Consider the following 22,225-nt stretch of genomic DNA (forward strand, 5'->3'; position numbering starts at 1 on the left):
TACTGAAACAGATGTCGTTTTGCTATGTTTTGGGGGAGAACATTGTTCGCGTCCATCAGTAAGTCCTGTAGCTTGGGAAAGTGTGTGTCTGCCTCATGTGGCAGCGGCAGGAGCGCGAGACAACTTTACCAGCATCATTGCATATGTATCGGCGTTACATGCCTGGAGGCATCGCAGGTTTCAAACACCATCATTTTTTCATTATGTTTTGTGTGTTAATGCGCACACTGTTTTGCTAATCTTCTTAGACTTTGGAGTAAAAACATATTTCCTCATTACAGGAAACCAGTGTTTTTTAATTGTCTTGTTTTGCAGGATTGATCATCGTATATGTTAACTGTATTATTTTTCTGTGATACTTTTGAGAAATGAGAGCTACTGTAATTTGGAGTAGGGCAAACAGAGATATTAGTTGGCCCTTACATTTATGCACATGCAGTTTTGTATCTTATTTGGGGATTGCTCAATATCACAACATTGAAAATAATTGTTTTGGAGGAGTAAAAATACCCAATATTTTGGATTGTATTAGAATAAAGGCTTAGACGGGAGCTTTATTACCACTGTTAAGTGCATTATGCAAATGGAGATATGTTTATTTATGATGGTGAGAGAAAACAAAGTTATGGTTTTAGTGTGCAGATAGCATCTGACTAGGCGTGCACCTGAGTAACTCAATACAGCCAGTCCAGGACTTTACCATGTGTGAAAGATGCCATCATCGACCACAGCCAGTTTACCCCACTGGCATGCAGCCACCACTCTGCTTTCTTTCAGACTGCACGGCAAACATCCGTAACCCAACTCTGCCTCCCACTTTCAGCTGTGTGCCCATGATGTCCCAAGGGAGGCCACATTGGCAGCAGATGTGCAGTGTGTGTGTGTGTGTACGTGGATGCGTGTGCCGGTTGGCCGTCTTGTGCCAAAGACCCACTTTATCTCAAGTACCAAGTGTTCCACCCACCCTTCACCCATCAATACCCCCGCTGAGCTGCACCTGTTAGTTTCCCCGGAGACCCACCAGGGAGGATTTCTTTTCAGCTTCTGTTTCACTACTGGATTTGTTGTCCTGTAATTTCCCAGTTCTCCCTGGGGACTCCCTGGGCACTACATGCCTCCAGTTACAAATTACTCAATAGGATGCAAACAGGGTAATTAACTCGCAGATCTTTACACAGCAGTCAATGATTTGCCATCATCTGTATGTGGAAGGAAGGAAGGGGGACTCATTGCTTGCCTCTCCAGTGAACACGTTGGCGTAATGACAAGCCACCGTAACAGTGGCTACGTCCGTGGGGAATGCTGAAATGGATACAGTGGCTCATTGTGCAGCGTTGGGTCTACTCCACTGCCATTGATGTCAGCCATTAATAAGCTTGTATGCCACTTCAATCATTTTACAATCTATTGCAGTGAAACCCTAGACAACTTCTCTTTAGCTTTGTGTCCATGTCTACCTTCGATTATGGAAAACAATAAAAATGTCCTATTCACCCCGAAATCTAACTAAAACACAGACTGAGTTTTAGAGTCTGGTTCCCCATCTCTTTGTCAGTCAGACAGCCTATTTGATCAGTGCTGGGGATAATCTAGGACAGGTATTTGATCTGTGCTGGGAGATGATGTAGGTTACTGCCCCCCTCTGTTTACATTTTAATGTAATGGAACATTTTAAGGGTGGCAAAGGTAGTAATCATGTTAGATAAAGGATATCATCCTCCCCCTGTCCTCTGCATTGATTTCTGATAGTGGGTTAGTGAGAGAGCTGTAATAATGACAAGACTGAGCTTGCTGTGATGTCACACCTCATTGTAAGGAGGAGGAAATCCAATAGGCCCTTACTGTACATATTGTGGCGGTTTTCTCAGTTTCTCAGTATTATGTATGACACACAGACAGACACCTGTGTAGACAAAGAGTGATGCATTTCTTTGTGTAATGTGCGAAATGGGTGGACTAGCCTACAGTCTTTAAATACCTGGCTATGAATAGCCTCTGACTTCTTTGAACGGAGTTGCTACAGTAGCATTCCTCTGCAGAGTTGGACCTGGGATGGACTGTGTGTATGAGGCAGTCTGCTCAGAGCTCATGGAGCGATCTGAGCAGCACACCAAAGAGGAAGGCTGAGAGAGAGAGCTAATTAGAGCTCCTTACAGAGCCTCCTGCCAGCCAGTCCCTTTGGAGATCCCTCCGGTTTTCATTGCACAAAACGAGGAGCTGATTTAAAAAAATATTTGTGTTCTAATTAGTTCTCTCCCATTGTACAAACCTCTCATTTCGTCCCACATCGAAGATAAAAGAAAAATGTGGGATGAAACAATATGGAGCGTTTTAGTCTCTTTGTGTTGGACACTGAATTGTCCTGATGGGCTGATGCCAGATTGCGTCATTGGTTGGAGCTTATTTAAAATGGTAATCTGGTTGACAGTGGAGAGCAGATCAAAGAGAGGTCTCTCCGGTGACTGCTGTTACCCTCGCATAACATTTTCTAATTGATTTGCTTCATGGTTAGGCCTCTAGCCCTTTTATGGACTAGATGCATAGTCTCTTATTTAAGATACTCTTTGAAGAGGTAGGCTTTTGGATGTTTTCAGGAGATGGACAGGTCCTAGTTTCAGGGAGAAGCTGGTTCCACCATTGGGGTGCAGGACAGAGAGGAGCTTTGACTGGGCTGAGCGGGTGTTGCCCTCCCATCGGGGTGGGGGGGCCAAGAGACCAGAGGTGGAAGAACTGAGTACTCGGGTTGGGGTATAGGGTTTGAGCCGTAGCTTAATGGTAGGGAGGGGCACTTCCTGTTGGTGTACTCTGCAGGCAAGTACCATGGTCTTGTAGTAGATGCGAGCTTCGACTGGAAGCCAGAGGGAAGATAAGTAGTTGAGTGTCATCCGCATAGCAATGATAGGAGAGGATGTGAGGATATGACAGAGCCAAGTGACTTGGTGTATAGAGAGATGAGGAGAGGGCCTAGAACCGAACCCTGAGGGACACCAGTAGTGATGTGGTGCAGACACACATCCTCTCCACATCTTCTGGTAGGAGCGACCTGTCAGGTAGGATGCAACCCAAGGGTGTGTAAAGCCTGAGACGCCCAGCCCTGAGAGGGTGGAGAGGAGGATCTGATGGTGTCGAAGGCAGCAGATGGATCTAAGAGAATGAGTGCACACACACAGACTCAGTCACTGAAAACACACAGACATGCATACTCAACACTGAGCTGATGTACAGGTGGGTGAGGTGTGATGGTTTTCTGCAGGTCAGGTTTGTTGATGTCCTACACCTGTATGGCTTTGTTCACTACCTCTTTAAATTAGAGTAGGCGTTACTGTTAGTTATAGTGGACAGGTTGTTTTCCCATCTTTCAGTGTTCCGCTCTCTCCGAACGTTCTTGAATTTACTGTAAACACAGCGGAAACTCTTTCAGCACAATTGATCTTCCTCTAGTTTCTAGGTCACATCAAAAGCAGCAAGGCTCAATCTGTTACATAGAACACTGTAATTTCCACCCCTGTTAGCATGTAGTCTAAAGAGGTTCCCTACCTCCTCCTATCCCGCTCACACCACAAATAATTATAGCCAGACCGATAAAAGTCCTAGTACCTATATATCTTCTGATGCAATATAGCTTTTTTAGAGGTGTAATGAAAAACATACCTTTTTTTGTGCTCCAAACGATTAACAAAACCTTCAATTGATTTCTTAACAAAATATTTACATTTATATTATTTAATTAACATGGTTTTACAGGATATCCACCAAAAAGCAACCATATTCTCTATTAATACAACAGTAAATACAAAACTTTATTTTACTTTCTTAGGTACAACTTAAAGATGTATCTAAGTGTTTGTGCTAAACCATCAAATCAAACTTTATTTGTCACATGTGCCGAATACAACAAGTGTAGACCTTACCGTGAAATGCTTACTTACAAGCCCTTAACCAACAGTGCAGTTCAAGAAGAGTTAAGAAAATACTTACTACTTTAGATTATTTACTTAATCAAATACACTGGCTGTGGTACGCTACTCACCCTCAAACCACCATGCCTACTTCTCACGTTGTGATTTAGGGCTAAATGATGTTCAATGAGCACCTCGTAGAGGGCCTTCTTCAGGCAACCATTGAAAATGTAAAACAACGACTGCAAATGAGCGGACGTATTTGCTTATTCCATGTATATAATATCGGTGCTTTATCTGTGGAATAAAGACAGATACCAATATTTCTGTGAATGGCTGATATCAGTGGATAATATCGGTCAACTGGCTCTATGAATAATTATGCATTCTGTTCAAGGAACACCTTATGTACAACACTACAAATGAGAGACTGGTACACGGCACTGTATAAACGCAAATTTGTAATGTTTCGGGTTCTTATGTGTTATTAGAATCCAAAGAACCTAACCTTTGTGATGAAAGTGGTGCTCCTCCTTGAACACCCATGTTGTTGATGTCCATTTTGTATTTCAGTGAGCTCCTTTCAGTTTGCTCGTTCACACACATTAAAAAGGAAGTCATCCCCTATACTGTTCTATTCTTAGTTTTAAAAAAAATAAAGTTTTATCATTTGTTTTCCTGACTAATCTTGCAGTGCACTGCTACTGTAGCTACATGCAAATAGTGATGGGGGGGATCAATATATGTATGTATGTATGTATGTATGTATGTATGTATGTATGTATGTATGTATGTATGTATGTATGTGTGTGTGCATGTATGTGTGTGTGTGTGCATGTATGTATGTCTATGTATGTATGTCTATGTATGTATGTCTATGTATGTATGTCTATGTATGTATGTCTATGTGTGTGTGTGTGTGTATATATTATGGTATGTCGATATTTGACTAAGTATTGATTTGTTAAATATTTGTTTTATTATTATTTTTTGCTACTATAGGTAGCATTATCTAGCGCTGGTCAGCTGTACCTGCACCAAAACTGTGGTATTTGTCATCTTATAGCTTGTTCTCCATCTTCTTTTTAAATAGTGAGCCAACATGTTTTCAGCACTTATTTCTCTGACTGATTAAAAATCTCTCTTGTCTCTCTGCAACAGACATTTAGTGAGCAATATGTTTGGAACATCAAATCGCAATAAAATGTCAGTATCGCATTGCAATACATATAGAATTGTGAGAATCACAATGCAAATAGTTTCAGCAAGTATCGTGATAATATCGTATCATGCAGTCCCTGGCAATTTCCACTCCTACAAGCAAATAAACAGATGTGCCAATCCCAATAATGATTTGCTTACAGATGATAAGGAGTGACTGACTTGACCTTAGCCTAGATGTTGAGGATGGAAACGTTCTCTTCAAGGACTTTAACATGTCAAGTAGTGATTATCCAGTCAAATCTAGTTTACGTGTAAATCAACAGTCTGGCACACAATTGATCCCACAGTTTTCTGTTGTGCTACGTCTAGAGCGAGTTAGGCTACCTTAGGAGTGCTTTGTTGTCAGCACATCCCTATAGCATAACATCAGTGCAGGGCGGAGTCGTCTGTAAAGATGGCTTTTATGGATGGCACAATGATATAAAGAATGATGGGAAAAACCTTTGGAGTACTTTAAATGAAATCATGGGCAGAAATACATTCAACTCTATCTTTCATTGAATCAGATGGCTTATTCATCACAAAAGCATTTGATGTTGCCAATTATTTTAATTATTATTTCATTGGCAAAGTGGGCAAACTTAGGCAGGAAATGCCCACGGCAAACAGTGAACAATTATATTCATGCATAAAAAAACAAATAATGAAAGAAAAGCAGTGCACGTTTGAATTTTGTAACGTTAGTGTGGGAGAGAAGGAAAAATTATTGTTATTATTGTTATCAATAATGACAAACCTCCTGGCATTGACAACTTAGACAACGCTAACGCTACTGAGGATGGTATAGCCACTCCTATCTGTCATATATGTAATCTGAGCCTAGAGGAAAGTCTTTGTCCTCAGGTCTGGAGTGAAGCCAAAGTAATTCTGCTACCCAAGAGTGGTACAGCAGCCTTTACTGGTTCTAAAAGCAGACCTATAAGCTTGCTGCCAGCTCTTAGCAAATTGTTGGAATAAATTGTGTTTGACCAAATACAATGCTATTTCTCTGTAAACAAATGAACATACTTTCAGCATGCTTATAGAGAAGGGCAATCAACATGTACTGCACTGACACAAATATCTGATGATTGGTTGAAATAAATTGATAATAAGAAGATTGTGGGGGCTGTACTGTTAGATTTCAGTGCAGCTTTTGATATTTTTGACCATAACCAGTTGTTGAAAAAACTTACGTGCTATGGCTTTTTATCCATGTATGCATGTATGCTGATGATTCAACCATATACGCATCAGCAACCACAGCTAATGAAGTCACTAAAACCCTTAACAAAGAGTTGCAGTCAGTTTTGGAATATGGGTGGTCAGTAATAAACTGGTCCTGAACATATGTTACACTAAGAGCATTGTATTTGGTACAAATCATTCCTTAAGTGCTAGACCTCAAGTGAATCTGGTAATGAATGGTGTGGCTGTTGAACAAGTTGAGGAGACTAAATTACTTGGCGTTACCTTAGATTGTAAACTGTCATGGTCAAAACGTATAGATTCAATGGTTGTAAAGATTGGTAGAGGTCTGGTCGTAATGAAGAGATGCTCTCCTTTTTTTGACACCACACTCCAAAAAGCAAGTTCTGCATGATCTAGTTTTGTGTAATCTTGATTATTGTCCAGTAGAGGTCGATCGATTTTTATGATTTTTCAACGCATATGCCGATTATTGGATGACCAAAAAAAGATTAACGATTAATTGGCCGATTTAAAAAATATATATATATACTTTTTTATTTAATATTTTTTTATATATTTATTTATTTATATATTTAAAAAAATTTTTTTATATATATATATTTTTTTAAATTACATTTATTTGTAATAATGACAATTACAACAATACTGATTGAACACTTATTTTAACTTAATATAATACATCAATAAAATCAACTTAGCCTCTAATAAATAATGAAACATGTTCAATTTGGTTTAAATAATACAAAAATAAAGTGTTGGAGAATTAAAAGTGCAATATGTGCCATGTAAAAAAGCTTACGTTTGAGTTCCTTGCTCAGAACATGAGAACATATGAAAGTTGGTGGTTCCTTTTAGCATGAGACTTCCATATTCGAAGGTAAGAGATTTTTGGTTGTAGTTAATATAGTATTTATATGACTATTTCTCTCTATACCATTTGTATTTCATATACCTTTGACTATTGGATGTTCTTATAGGCACTGCCAGTGTAACAGTATAGCTTTCGTCCCTCTCCTCACCCCTACCTGGGGCGGCAGGGTAGCCTAGTGGTTAGAGCGTTGGACTAGTAACCGAAAGGTTGTAAGTTCGAATCCCCGAGCTGATATGGTACAAATCTGTCGTTCTGCCCCTGAACAGGCAGTTAACCCACTGTTCCTAGGCCATCATTGAAAAATAAGACTTTGTTCTTAACTGACTTGCCTAGTAAAATGAAGGTAAAATAAGAAATAAAAATAAATACCTGGGGTCGAACCAGGAACACATCGACAACAGCCACTCTCAAAGCAGCGTCACCCATCGCTCCACAAAAGTTGCGGCCCCTGCAGAGCAAGGGGAATAACTACTCCAAGTCTCAGAGCGAGTGATGTTTGAAACGCTATTAGTGCACACCCAGCTAATTAGCTAGCCATTTCACATCGGTTACACCAGCCATTAGGCTGATAGGCTTGAAGTCATAAACAGCGCTGTGCTTGCGAAGAGCTGCTGGCAAAATGCACGAGTGCTGTTTGAATGAATGCTTACGAGCCTGCTGCTGCCTACCAACACTCAGTCTATCAAATCAGTATATACACACAGAAAAACTAACCTTTGGTAATTAATATGGTCGAATCCGGAAACTATCATTTCGAGAACAAAACATTTATTATTTCAGTGAAATACGGAACCGTTCGGTATTTTATCTAACACAACCTTCAACGTTATGTCATAATTACGTAAAATTCTGGCAAATTAGTTTGCAACAAGCCATGTTGCCCAAACTGTTGCATATACCCTGACTCTGCGTACAATGAACGCAAGAGAAATGACACAATTTCACCTGGTTAATATTGCCTGCTAACCTGTGTTTCTTTTAGTTAAATATGCAGGTTTAAAAATATATACTTCTATGTATTGATTTTTAGAAAGGCATTGGTGTTTATGGTTAGCTACAGTCGTTCAACGATTGTGCTTTTTTCGCAAATGCGCTTTTGTTAAATCATCCCCCAGCATTGCATCGATTAGATGCAAAACAGGACACGCTAGATAAACGAGTAATATCATCAACCATGTGTAGTTATAACTAGTGATTATGATTGATTGATTGTTTTTTATAAGATAAGTTTGGCTTACTGCATTCGCGTAACAGGCAGGCTCCTCGTGGAGTCCAATGAGAGGCAGGTGGTTAGAGCATTGGACTAGTTAACTGTAAGGTTGCAAGATTGGCTCCCCCGAGCTGACAAGGTGAAAATCTGTCGTTCGGCCCCTGAACAAGGCAGTTAACCCACCGTTCCTAGGCCGTCATTGAAAATATGAATGTGTTCTTAACTGACTTGCCTAGTTAAATAAAGGTATAAAAAATAATATACCCCCATAAATACAGTCCCCCCCCCCCCCCTGATTGTTATGAAAACTTGAAATCGGCCCTAATTAATCGGCCATTCCGATTAATGGGTCTCCCTCTATTGTCCAGTCTTGTGATCCAGTGCTGCAAGGAAAGACCTAGTTAAGCTGCAGTTGGCCTTCAGAGGGCTGATATAAATCAGAGGGCTGATATAAATACTATGCATGCCAGTCTCTCTCTCTTGGCTAAGATTTGAGGAGAACTGACTGCATCACTTCTTTTTTATAAGAAACAATGTGTTAAATCCCAAATTGTTTTCATAGTCAACTTACACACAACTCTGACACACACTCATGCCACCAGGGGTCTTTTCATAGTCCCCAAATCCAGAACAAATTCAAGAAAACTATACTATTATATAGAGCCCATATTTAATGGAACTTTCTTCCATCTCATATTGCTCAAATAAACATCAAACCTGTTGTTTTTTTTAAAACAACTCGCGGCACAACGCCTCTCCCCTATTTGACCTAGATAGTTTGTGTGTATGCATTGATATGTAGGCTACGTGTGCCTTTTTAAAAAATGTATGTAGTTCTGTTCTTGCCTAATGATGTTCTATATTATGTCATTCTGTATGTTCCATGGTTTGTGTGGACCCCAGGAAGAGTAGCTGCTGCTTTTGCAACAGCTAATGGGGATCCTAATAAAATATCAAATGACGTTTTCCGAGCTGTGCTTTTCTTTCCCACCACAATAGGCCTCAGTGTCTTATTTGCTTGGCGATGTGGGTGCATCAGGGAGTCGCCACCCAGACCAGTGTGACAGGCGATGCATGAGGGATAACTGCAATATGTCGTGTACACATCCCTCCACGTCTCTCTCTTTCGCGTTTGTTTTTTCTCCAGTGGCCAGTAGAGAGAGTTTGTGCTACTCTGCAGAATAATGAACAGATGTGTGGCGTATTTGTGTGCTGTATCTGTATTTATCATTTGTCATGTTCTACAAAGGGCTTTTTTTGTGTTTTTCCCTGTTTATTCCTTCAGTGCGTTCTGCTGTCTTGCTGTGGGTCAGTAGTGTTGGCAGGCTATAAAGAGATCATGGCAGAGAGATGATGGATGTAGAACAGAGAGAGAACAGGTCATTTCCGTGTAAAAGGACCAATGAGCACCAACGTGAAGTTCATAGGAGCATATCAAATTGGGAGTGAAATGTATATATTTGTTTAATTAAGGCATGTATATATTTGAACCATTTCCACTCAAAAAAAATTGGTTCCTAGTCAAACAGATGGAAAATGGGTCTTAGAAAACATCTACCAGAAAGTCTTAAATGTTATTAAAAAAACATTTAAAAAACAAGGATGTTGAAGCCCCCTGCCAACTAATATCAATACTAGTTTTGGAGAGAAAAGTTTAAGAAACAATGCCTTGTGCTTTAATTTCTCTCCCCCGTGAGGGAGGATAATGAAAGTTCACAGAAGTAAAGGTAGACCTATCAATTGGTTATAAGGTTTTTACTGATATCATTTTTTTAAATGAATTATTTAGTGATTTAAAACTCAATTCCGTTACCAAATCGTCTACAAAGAGAAATCATAGTAGTCTCACACCACTGTTGGGTTCACAAGTTTGGACATCACTCCACAGTAAAGAAAGTAGAGTATAGTTCAGTACTGTACAGTAGGGTTTAGTACAGTAGTGTACAGTGACATTTTTTCCAAACAAGCTCTAGTTTGGTGGACTCTGGTACATTCTAATGTTAGATTGTATTTTCAACCAGCAACTATCAGGAACTATCACTGATCAAATTTTCACACTTTCATCAGCTGTTGTACAATATGATATAAAACACAGACAACTTAATTTTGATTGGACTGAGCCTTTAAAGAATACTTTGAGAGTCTTCTCACTTCCACGTGCTTCAAACTTTCTTTTAAGAGGCATTTTCTCAGCTATCTGCAATACAGGTATGATTGAAGAATGAAGCAGGTGTTAAACATGTGCTTTGCTACACAAAAAGCAACAGTTGATTACTCCATTGTCTACACTTAAATCAGTAGACCTATAGGAATATATTTGAAAATACCATATACTTATCATTAGCTTTTAAAACAATTCAATCTGTTTTTTTTGTCTTATTTTGGACAAGAGTGAGGCTCTCTCTCCACTAGTCAACCCATTCCTTCTGTGAGGGGGATTCACAAGCTTCGTCGAATGTTTATATCATTTATCTGCTGACATTCACCGAAAGCCTACCATTGTGCAAGTAAGGAAGATAGATTGATGGGTGACGATTGATGCCAGCTTGCGTGTGCTGTGTGATGGCATCAGCTCATGTAATGCTCGAGAAGAGAGTGGCCAATCATATTGCTCAAATACAAATAGCATGAAATGTGCACGTTTAGTCTTCAATGATTTTCAATGGTAGACTGCGACAGAGCAGGTAAATCTGGAACTGGAATGCAAAAATGGGGTGAAAGTTACGAGATCCACAGGCCCGACTGACACGTTTTTACTGGCCCCTTAATGTCAGACCCTGCATGCCAAAGAAAAGATATGAACACAATAGGTGGATTTCAACTCATCATTACCAGATTATATGGGACATATGCACATTCATTCTCTCTCCCTCAGCGCAAGTACATTTGACACAAGATACCACAGCCAGGCACCAAGAGACGGGACAGACAGCAGACTGTCACACCAGCAGTGTTTCCCTGTCATCGCTCACTCTGTGACTGACAGGCGACTGTCCTATCAATAGATGCTACAAGATGCATATCATTCATTTTAGCAGAAGAGGGCTCAGCAGACTCTTTTCTGACTGGCAAATTGAAAAGTAGCCTAGTTAATTTAAGTGGAAAACATACCCAGCTGAAAATGAGTCTTACAGCCGGCGCTAGTGGAAAACACTGATACAGTAAAGGATAGTAGAGTACAGTACACAGTAGAGCACACGAGTTGAGTACTCTATAATGTACTCTACTGTACCTGAATATACTGTATTGAACTCTATTGTACTGAGCTCTACTGTGCTGTACTTTGAGATTCAAACTTGTGAAACACATGTCTATGATTGGTTCAGATTTGGTCCGGACCAACCAAATTTGGTCTTGTTTGAAAGCGGAGCTCATTTAAAATAATAGCCAGTGTGTAGAATAATTCTCAAATATGCAAATGTATACCTTGTGTACCCATTTAGGATACATCACCATGATGAGAATGACATTCATATCCTTAATTATGCATTTCTGTGTAGTACAGATCAGGGACTAAAGGTCGACCGATTAACCGGAATGGTCGATTAATTGGGGACGATTTCAAGTTTTCATAACAATCGGAAATCTGTATTTGGCCCCCAAAAATGTTGTATTTTTATTTTTAATTTTTAAACACCTATATTTAATTTGGCAAGTCAGTTAAGAACACATTCTTATATTCAATGACGGCCTAGGAACGGTGGGTTAACTGCCTTGTTCAGGGGCAGAATGACAGAATTTTACCTTGTCAGCTCGGGGATTCAATTTTGCAACCTTACAGTAGTCCAACGCTCTAACTATATTGCACTCCACGAGGAGCCTGCCTGTTACGCGAATGCAGTAAGAAGCCAAGGTAAGTTGCTAGCAAGCATTAAACTTATCTTATAAAAAACAATCAATTGATCAATCATAATCACTGGTTAACTACACATGGTTGATGATATTACTAGTTTATCTAGCATGTCCTGCGTTGCATATAATTGATGCGGTGGGCATTCGCAAAAAAGGACTGTCGTTGCTCCAACGTGTACTTAACCATAAACATCAATGCCTTTCTTAAAATCAATACACAGAAGTACATATTTTGAAACCTGCATATTTAGCTAAAATAAATCCAGGTTAGCAGGCAATATTAACCAGGTGAAATTGTGTCACTTCTCTTGCATTCATTGCACGCAGAGTCAGGGTATATGCAACAGTTTGGGCCGCCTGGCTCGTTGCAAACTAATTTGCCAGAATTTTACGTAAGTAAAATTTTGAAGGTTGTACAATGTAACAACAATATTTAGACTTATGATTTGATATTTGATAGAGCAGTCTGACTGAGCGATGGTAGGCAGCATCAGGCTCGTAAGCATTCATTCATATAGCACTTTCGTGCATTTTGCCTGCAGCTCTTCACAATGCTTCAAGCATTGCCCTGTTTGCCTTCAAGCCTATCAACTCCCAAGATTAGGCTGGTGTAACCGATGTGCAATGGCTAGCTAGTTAGCGGGGTGCGCGCTAATAGCGTTTCAAACCTCACTCGCTCTGAGACTTGCAGTAGTTGTTCCCCTTGCTCTGCAAAGGCTGTGGCTTTTGTGGAGCGATGGGTAATGATGCTTCGAGGGTAGCTGTTGTCGATGTGTTTATTGGTACTCTTTTTTTGGCACTCCAATATTCGGTATCGGCGTTGAAAAATCATAATCGGTCGACCTCTATCGGGGACCCATGATGAAATTTGGTTACCGCAATTCCGTTACAGGGTGTAAATCCACTTCATGTACTGTAGTTCAATAGTCAAAATAGATTCAAAGTCAGTGTGTGATGTCATAGCTGAACCCCTATTTCTGCAGACGTAGTTGAATCTTCATTGGGAGCAGATATTTTAGAGTTTTAGTTTTGGGAAAACGTGGACGCATAGAAACTGAGGGAGATTTGACCAAAATGGTGTTGCCAAACTTTGCATCTGCACAGTTCTTCCAGTGTTTTTGTAACATTTTCAGTGTAAATTGTTAAAAGTGGTCCTTGTGCATAGAGTTGTATGGTTTATTAAACTTTGAAATCAGTCTTTTGTTTGGCATACATTTTAAGTGAAAAATCTGAGTCTCAGCGTCATTCCTTTATCGTGGAATTGCCCAACACACACAGCAATGAAACACGGAATGCAATAAAATAGAGGGGAATAGCAGGTATAATTACATCAAAAGGATACCTGTACCATTCTGATCCACCACACTGGTGTGAATCCATCTCCATTGGGACACCATGCTTCATCTGAGGGCTTCTCTGAGACTCTCCTACAGTACCTACCTGGACTGTCCTGGGGGACACTTTGTTCTGTGTTTGATGAATTCTTCCACAATTAGATTATGTTTCCTTCAATTAGCCCGCATCTGTTGTTCCGTAACAGCCTTGAATCAGTGTGTGCTTGAATGTGTGTCAAGGGAAAAACATGTTCATGCAGGGACTCTCTCACATTACAGCTTGCATAATGTAGCATATACAACACACACACAGAGCAGTGAAAGTGCCTACTCTTCATGATGTGAACAGATTGTGTGGCTAGTGTGGTCTGTGTGTGGCTAGTGTGGTCTGTGTGTGGCTAGTGTGGTCTGTGTGTGGCTAGTGTGGTCTGTGTGTGGCTAGTGTGGTCTGTGTGTGGCTAGTGTGGTCTGTGTGTGGCTAGTGTGGTCTGTGTGTGGAGCAGGTGGGAGGCAGCAGAAGCAGTGCCATGCTGGGAATTGATTGAGGAATGGGATGAACAGCTTACTGCCTTCTAATCTGGTGAAGACTCTGGAAGGCTGTACAACCTGGCTAACTGGGACACATGATGATCCTGACAAGAGGCTGCAGTCTTGTTTACTAGACTCCAGAGTGAAAACAATGACACAGATATTGTTATTGTCTGTTGCTGAAGACTTGTGCTCCTGCAGACTGGTTTGAACTACACTAACACTATCAGGAGCTAGTTGCTTCTTGTGCTTGTCTCTCTCACTCACTACCCCAATGTTACAGCCAAGATGGCTGTCTTTGACTGCTATTTGTTCACTTAGTCTTATTACAGATGGAAATGTGGCATTTTGTTTTAAAGGTGTTTATCTACCTGTGCAAGGTGCGCAAACAAAGAATGGATTTAATGGGGAGTGGTGCTAGGCTATGCTAATGCTATTCTCTACAACAATTCAGTTCCCAGCAGCCCCTAACATCATACACTGTGTAGTTGGGACTCCTTGTAGTTGTGGGCCACATACTGCATGGCTCCCTGTGGTTGTGGGCCACATACGGCATGGCTCCCTGTGGTTGTGGGCCACATACTGCATGGCTCCCTGTGGTTGTGGGCCACATACTGCATGGCTCCCTGTGGTTGTGGGGCATGGCTCCCTGTGGTTGTGGGCCACATTCTGCATGGCTCCCTGTGGTTGTGGGCCACATACTGTATGGCTCCCTGTGGCTGTGGGTCACATACTGTATGGCTCCCTGTGGTTTTGGGCCACATACGGCATGGCTCCCTGTGGTTGTGGGCCACATACGGCATGGCTCCCTGTGGTTGTGGGCCACATACGGCATGGCTCCCTGTGGTTGTGGGCCACATACGGCATGGCTCGGTGTAGTTTTGGGCCACATACGGCATGGCTCCCTGTGGTTGTGGGCCACATACTGCATGGCTCGGTGTAGTTTTGGGCCACATACGGCATGGCTCCCTGTGAAGTTGTCAGGGGCTGTTGGGAATATTATGAATTAGTGATGCTGAGCGTAGTTGGTCCTGTGAGGCTCCTTGTGGGAATAGGTGATTCGTGCAGGTGAGAGAGGATAAGTTACTGAATGTGCATGAGGCGCTTGAGATGAGGAAAATAGATTTTAGGGTGTGCTGCAGAAGTACAGATCCATCATGAAACAGCAGTGAGACTTCCCTCCCTTTAAAGTTTCACTAACCTGATCTTCCAGAGAAAATAGCCAGCTACAGTCATGTTGCCGATGATTTAGATTTCTATGCTTGGCTGCATTTACATAATGATGGCAGTGATTTCATCATATGCACTTTTAATGTTCAAAGAATAGGCTACACGTCCAGTGCTCTCAAGCAAGCAGTTCTTTGTGCTGTGCTCCCATTAGCTATATCGCTTATCAGCAGCGCTCTCTGGACTGACTATATTGGCTTCCAAGTTTTATTCAAGTAGTCAAAGAAACAAAGGTCTACATTTGTCACCTCCAATAGTTCATATTAGCTTCAGCCAGGCAAAAAAAAAACTCTGCTAAGAGGATCTTCTCCAACTCGCCTGTCCTACAGCTGCTTGTCCTGAGCCCTGTGTTCTGTGCCTGCTGCCGGCACGGTCTGTCTCTGTCTCTGGCTCTCGTCTCCTTCAGAAACATCCAAGGCACAGAGCTCCTACACTATAGAAATAGAATGAATAGAGTGGCTGTAGATTATTTTCAAAACGTCTAAATGAATAGAATGACAGTAAAGCAGTTATGCTATGTGTTCACTGAATAGTTACCGGTATCTGAAATTCACTACAATTGTGTTTGATTTTTCATTTTGATGGCAAACTTTCTGTGCCGCTACCATTCACTCGTGGTCATTCCAAATGCAGAAGCTGGTCAATTGTTGAATAGTGGCGGAAAGAGTCATGGGATATTAGAATCCTGCATATGTTTAACCTGAACTCATGCCAGGAAGTAAAAGCAGGAAGTGTACCCTTCAATTTGTGCTCTGATTTGTTGATTGAACTCAACTAACATTACAAAACATACATTCCATTGCATGAGCCACATCATTTGAATGAACATTCTACATTACCATGGCAATCCAGCATACCCCGACTTGATATTCACGTAATAATAAGAAATTCCCCTCGACCACACCCAGAAATTGGTGATGAAACTCTTTGCTATTGACCCCCATTGTAAAAGCTAGCTAGCACTCGCTTACTCACATGGCTGTTAGCACTATCATGAAAAGGGGCATGAGCCCTACAATGTTAAGTTTTCTAAGTAGTGAGAACACTCACGTGCAGGCAATGTTGAAAAGTAATGTTAAGACGTTGTACTTTTTTTAATGTAGTTTTGTAATTTACTAAAGCAAGCAGACAACAAGAAAATAGTGTTTGAAAAAGGCCAAGTATTTGCTGTGAGCCAATGGGGTAACCTCAGGTTGTTTTCCCCCACAGGCCTTGGCCGTGACATTCTATCTAATACCGACTGGGACTATCAGTTGATATAACACTCCAGAATACAATGGAAATTATTGCATCACAATACCAGGCAACCATTGTGAGTGTACCCGTGAGTTTACCAGTCAAATTTCCAGAGTTAGAGCTTCCAAGCCTGTTTTAATTAATTCTATTTGTTCGTTCTCCACATCATAGTTCTGCTTTCCTTCACACACTGCTCTGAGAATCCTCAATATGGGATGAGGGGGGTGGTCTGACAGCAGGGAATAAGGGAAATGGAAATTTGGCAAACAGATGATTATTTCCCAGGTTCCCCAAACTAGCTGAATGTTCCAGGCTGGTCAGCAGAGAGAATAGAGCAGGGAAACTATGAGAGGAACATGGAGGACAGGCTGCTAGGGGATGGAAACTGACATGAGGGCAGGAATAGTTTTTAATGATTAGGCTTAGCCCTTTGATTCCTTTGCCTTTTTGAATAGCCAGTTATGAGTCATATGATTCACAGACTTTGTGGTTCTGTTGGTAGTTTCACTCTGCCCCATCCCTGTTTTGTCCTCACATGACCCCCTTTACTCTCCAACCAACCCTACAGTATGTAGGCCCATAGAAAATAAAGCACTCCCTTGGGGCTGTTTTATGAATCAATATGAATCTGCCCTTGATCTGCTCTGCCCCCTCCCTACCGTCTTAGAAGGACAACACACTGAGGGAGGTTAATCCCCTTAACACACAGAAAGCACACTATTCCCAGCTCCACTTTCAGGTCCCTTCTGACTGACTTTCCTGCATAGATCTAGCCTGGCTCAGCAGGTCAAAGAGTTGTCTCTGCTGCGTAAACACCCTCTGATCTGTGAGACCAAACACAGTCATTCAGAAGTCTCTCTGTCTCTTATCTCCACAGAGCCCTGTATTTGAGCACAGGCATGTGTTACCTGACGACAAAGCTCTGCAATAGTGGTGGGCATTTGAAATGATTTCACTATTCAAATAATGTCATGACATTTTTTGGGATATCCGGTTAGTCGAAATTCAAAAGAATCTAACAAATTGCTCTCGACTCTCTTGACCAATCAGATTGACGCAAATGCCGAGGGCAGTACAACAGCGGGCAGGCTGCTTTTCTCCGGTAGTTTTTGGCTAACGCCAACAGTGAAGCAGAATTTTGATTTTAAGTTACAAAAACCTTTTCTGGTCAGAGTTTGGCATTGATCTGTGTCAGGTCCTCTTCTTGGTATGTGCCTGTAATAGCTATTTGAAGGGGTGAAAATGGCATACTGTTTGTTGGCAGGGCTGACTGGAGGGCTAAATACTCAGCAGTAGCTCAACACACCTTTCATGTAACTATGTCACAAGGATCATTTAATTTAATTAAGACCAATGCTTTATCATTGATAAAATAGGCCAAGAAAAAATACACACACACGTGTTTGAATACTAACGTCCGTTTGGATATTCAAATATTTTAATAACCGTGCCCATCCCAGACTCTGCACCCCCAGGTGCCATATAAGACAGCCCTAGTGATATGCCAGCACTGATTTTTTTGTTTCTCACTGCAGAAGATACATGTTCTCCCTCAACTCCAACCCCCCCCCCCCCCCCCCCCTATGAACACCCGCTGTCGCTGCGGTAATCACATCTGGGCTGTCACCTCATTCCAGTATTGCCGTGACGTCTTTGGACTAGACAATGCCGGCAGTAAACAATGGGAGAGCTTCTGCCACTGATCCGCCCGCCAACAGACAGCATGCAGAGAGCACGAGAGAGCCACGAATGACGAGATTACATTTTGACTCAAACGCTTGCATTAAACCCTGACTGGAAAAGCAATTACAGCCTTGTAAATCAGGGGAGGCTGGCGCTCCTTCTGAGCAGGAGCAGAACTCTCTTGGCTGTGCCGGTTCCTGTGCCTCCAGTCAGACCACGCTGCGGGAAGACAAGGCTTTGTGCAGGAGGCTGAAAATAGAGCTGTCTGGATGGAGACAGGTAACCCACAGTGAACAAAACCTTTCCCATTAGGGAATAGTCCACCAGAACAGCCTGCTGCTTTCTATTGCAAACAAATCCTAGCACTACTGAATGAGAATCAATACAGCCCTGTGTTCAATGCCTCCCATCTCTCCACAGCTTCTAATTCAGTGGCTCTGACAAATGGCTCCGGCTCCCAGTCGTCTAGCTACACCAACCAACAGAACCGCTGGCTTGTTGCTGGCGTCCCCTCAGCAGGACCACTGTTGTCTAAGAGTAAGGTGTTCGCGGCGAGAGGCTACGAGGGAGTGGAGCCCAGAGTTTCGGGGTAAATGAAACCCCGGACTCATTGAGCCAAGATCTCTCTCTCTTCCTCTCTATGTGGGAGTCGATAAACTAATCTAATTTCCGTAGGAGACTGCTGGCTGGTATGGGGAGTCCACGCTGTGCTGTAAATGACTTCCTACCAGCATTCTCTACAGGCGGGCCCTTTAACCGAGGGATGAGAAGTTGTTCTGAGGCGGTTTGTTTAGGCCCAGGCATAGTGGAGCTGGGTACATTTTATCAAGGGGAAAAAGGGTGAGAGGTGCCTTTCCATAAACAACACTATGAGCCCCTCTCAAAGTTTCTCCCACAATCTTAAGCATATACAGTGGACTTTCCATGATGGACTGAGCCAAACACAGACTCACACTTAGGCTAAACTATTCTGACTGTGAAGGGTAGGTCCTCCTAATTCACGTCTTCTATCTGGCACGAACAATTTACTTTTTAACACTCAATTTCATTCCAATCTTTCCATCTTGGAGACTATAGCTTGTGCATTATCATCTCATCATTGGAAATGCCGGAGGTAACCGAGAGAGAACGCAGTGGTTGCTATGGTGTTCACATTGCAGGAAGAGCAGACATCATTAATAAACACTTTTGCCGTTGTGTTTGGTGTTCTTGTTATTCTTCGCTTGATTAAGTATCGCTGAAAGAAGTGTCGATCTCACAAAACTCTCCAGAAAATACTCATCTGTAAACCAATGAGCAATATCTCACGGCCCACTGCTCCGCTTAAGAGGGACTGTATTGTTTCTGTCCCTTTGATTCTCTAAGGATTTGTCTCATAGGATATGGGGATAACAGGGATATCGTGGCTACCCTCATCCACTTAGATGGTTTTGCTAGTGATTATCAATAGACAGCGTGCAGTTGATCCCATCTCCCTATGTGGATCTGAGTGGCTGAGATTCCTGGAGAAAACATTATTTTAATCTCTGTCTGGTCTCATCTTTTGCTCGAGGGGGATTTCCGCTTCAATCTGTCTCTCTGTATCAACTGGAGAGAATGGCAGCATATTTCTCTTTCTCCCTTACAGCCTAATCCTCCCAACAACAAACTAGAGGACACACTGGTAGTCGCTACCCTGCAGAGGAGAACTGAGATATGACTGTGCAGAGAGAGAATTAGGCACTAGCACTGTGTTGGGATGCATTGTTAGTGCAGCCGGAAAGCCCATTCCCTTCTAATTTATCACTTCAATAGCCCTAATTATTTCTGGCCTGTTATTTTCCCATATGCTATGCTAACTTCAAAAATTTAGCTGGACTGTGCTATAGCCAAATGCAGTAGTGTTGCGATTTAAAATGGTAAGCGTAATCTCAGACACTCAACAAAGTCAACTTTTATAGATTTAAGTGAGTAATATACCTTTTCATTCAGATTTGAAAACTTTGAAAAGCTGTCCTTGTTTTTAACAGCTTATCCGACTCCATCTGGGTTGAGTCACCAGGGAGAGAGAAGGAAAGGATTTATCCTGTAATCTCCAGGGTTTCTCGGCTATGATTCCATTGATTTTAAGGAGGATTCGGCTTCTGTTATAGTGTCTGGGACCAAAATAGAAACTGTCAGAAGTCACTGATTTGAAGAACAGCCTTGTGATGCATAAAGGTTTGCGTCATTATTCTTTTTGTAAATGTCAGAATTAATGTTGGATGCGCTGTCTCTCGGGTTACACCAGGGAAACTGAAGACATCAAACTGAGATGTCTTATAGATTTTTCCTGTTTTAATGTCAAAAAGGTTTATTAAATGATTGACAGACTTCCCTGCACAGTTAATATCTGTAGGCTAATCAACATGTTGTCAAACATAAAATAGCCTAAAGTCTCTTTAATCTCACAAATTGGCCTACACTCTTTATTTAACAAAACTGTCAAATACTTTGCTGGAAACCTGCCCACAATGACCAAAACACCCATAGGAAGTGAATCACCCTTCACATATCTGCTTAGGCCTAAACCTATTTCTCACCCTTGTCCCCCTTCCTCTCCCTCTGCCCACAGATGATGACATTTGCCTGGGACAGTTACAAGCGCTACGCCTGGGGATCTAATGAGCTGAGGCCTGTTTCCAAGCAAGGCCACTCCAGCAATCTGTTTGGTGAGTATCTGTCCCCAGGTCCCCTTCAATCCCCCAGAAGGCTGATTCATGCCCAACCCCACTGCCATTGACCTTGCCTCACAGATTAGGACCAAACTGGCAATTAGTCAAAGCTATCAATCCATAATCCTGTGGTGCCAGCCAGGCCGGGGAGAGGAGAGGCTACCTGGAGCATCGCTGAGTCTGTCTGGAGTCTTTACCAGTAGGGCTGGGAGGCTACCTGGAGCATCGCTGAGTCTGTCTGGAGTCTTTATCAGTAGGGCTGGGAGGCTACCTGGAGCATCGCTGAGTCTGTCTGGAGTCTTTACCAGTAGGGCTGGGAGGCTCCGATAAATAGATGATTTGTATAGTCTTCTCAAATTGTAATCTTGTTTTGTTAGTGGATGGTATTGCTGCTGCTGTAGACTTCTATTGAAGATGTATCGTTGCTGCTGTAGACTTCTATTGAAGATGTATCGCTGTTGCTGTGGACTTCTATTGAAGATGTATCGCTGTTGCTGTGGACTTCTATTGAAGATGTATCGCTGTTGCTGTGGGCTTCTATTGAAGATGTATCGCTGTTGCTGTAGACTTCTATTGAAGATGTATCTCTGCTGCTGTAGACTTCTTTTGAAGATGTATCGTTGCTGCTGTGGACTTCTATTGAAGGTGTATCGCTGTTGCTGTAGACTTCTATTGACGATGTATCGCTGTTGCTGTAGACTTCTATTGAAGATGTATCTCTGCTGCTGTAGACTTCTATTGAAGATGTATCGTTGCTGCTGTGGACTTCTATTGAACGTGTATCGCTGTTGCTGTAGACTTCTATTGAAGATGTATTGCTGTAGACTTCTATTGAAGATGTATTGCTGTAGACTTCTATTGAAGATGTATCGCTGTTGCTGTAGACTTCTACTGAAGATGTATCTCTGCTGCTGTAGACTTCTATTGAAGATGTATCGCTGCTGCTGTAGACTTCTATTGCTGCTATTGAAGATGTATTGCTGTAGACTTCTACTGAAGATGTATCGCTGTTGCTGTAGACTTCTACTGAAGATGTATCGCTGTTGCTGTAGACTTCTTGAAGATGTATCGCTGTTGCTGTAGACTTCTACTGAAGATGTATCGCTGTTGCTGTAGACTTCTACTGAAGATGTATCGCTGTTGCTGTAGACTTCTACTGAAGATGTATCGCTGTTGCTGTAGACTTCTACTGAAGATGTATGGTTGATGGAAGAATTTCTCTCTACTTTTTCTGGCTGGTACAGAGGATTTCATCCTAAACACTTTGAGTAATAAAA

The 22,225-nt window shown here is 41.8% G+C and overlaps 1 protein-coding gene across 1 annotated transcript in view; it reads left to right on the forward strand.

Annotated features, from left to right (window-relative positions):
• Positions 1–22,225, forward strand: part of LOC123990726 (mannosyl-oligosaccharide 1,2-alpha-mannosidase IA-like) — a 171,708-nt gene that overhangs the window by 17,716 nt on the left and 131,767 nt on the right. The window contains exon 2 of the mRNA XM_046291536.1: positions 20,849–20,945. Within this exon, the coding sequence (XP_046147492.1) occupies positions 20,849–20,945 (97 nt within the window). The remainder of the gene's footprint in view (positions 1–20,848; positions 20,946–22,225) is intronic.

The sequence above is a fragment of the Oncorhynchus gorbuscha genome, linkage group LG12 (genome assembly GCF_021184085.1).
Source record: "Oncorhynchus gorbuscha isolate QuinsamMale2020 ecotype Even-year linkage group LG12, OgorEven_v1.0, whole genome shotgun sequence".
Lineage (NCBI taxonomy): Eukaryota > Metazoa > Chordata > Actinopteri > Salmoniformes > Salmonidae > Oncorhynchus > Oncorhynchus gorbuscha.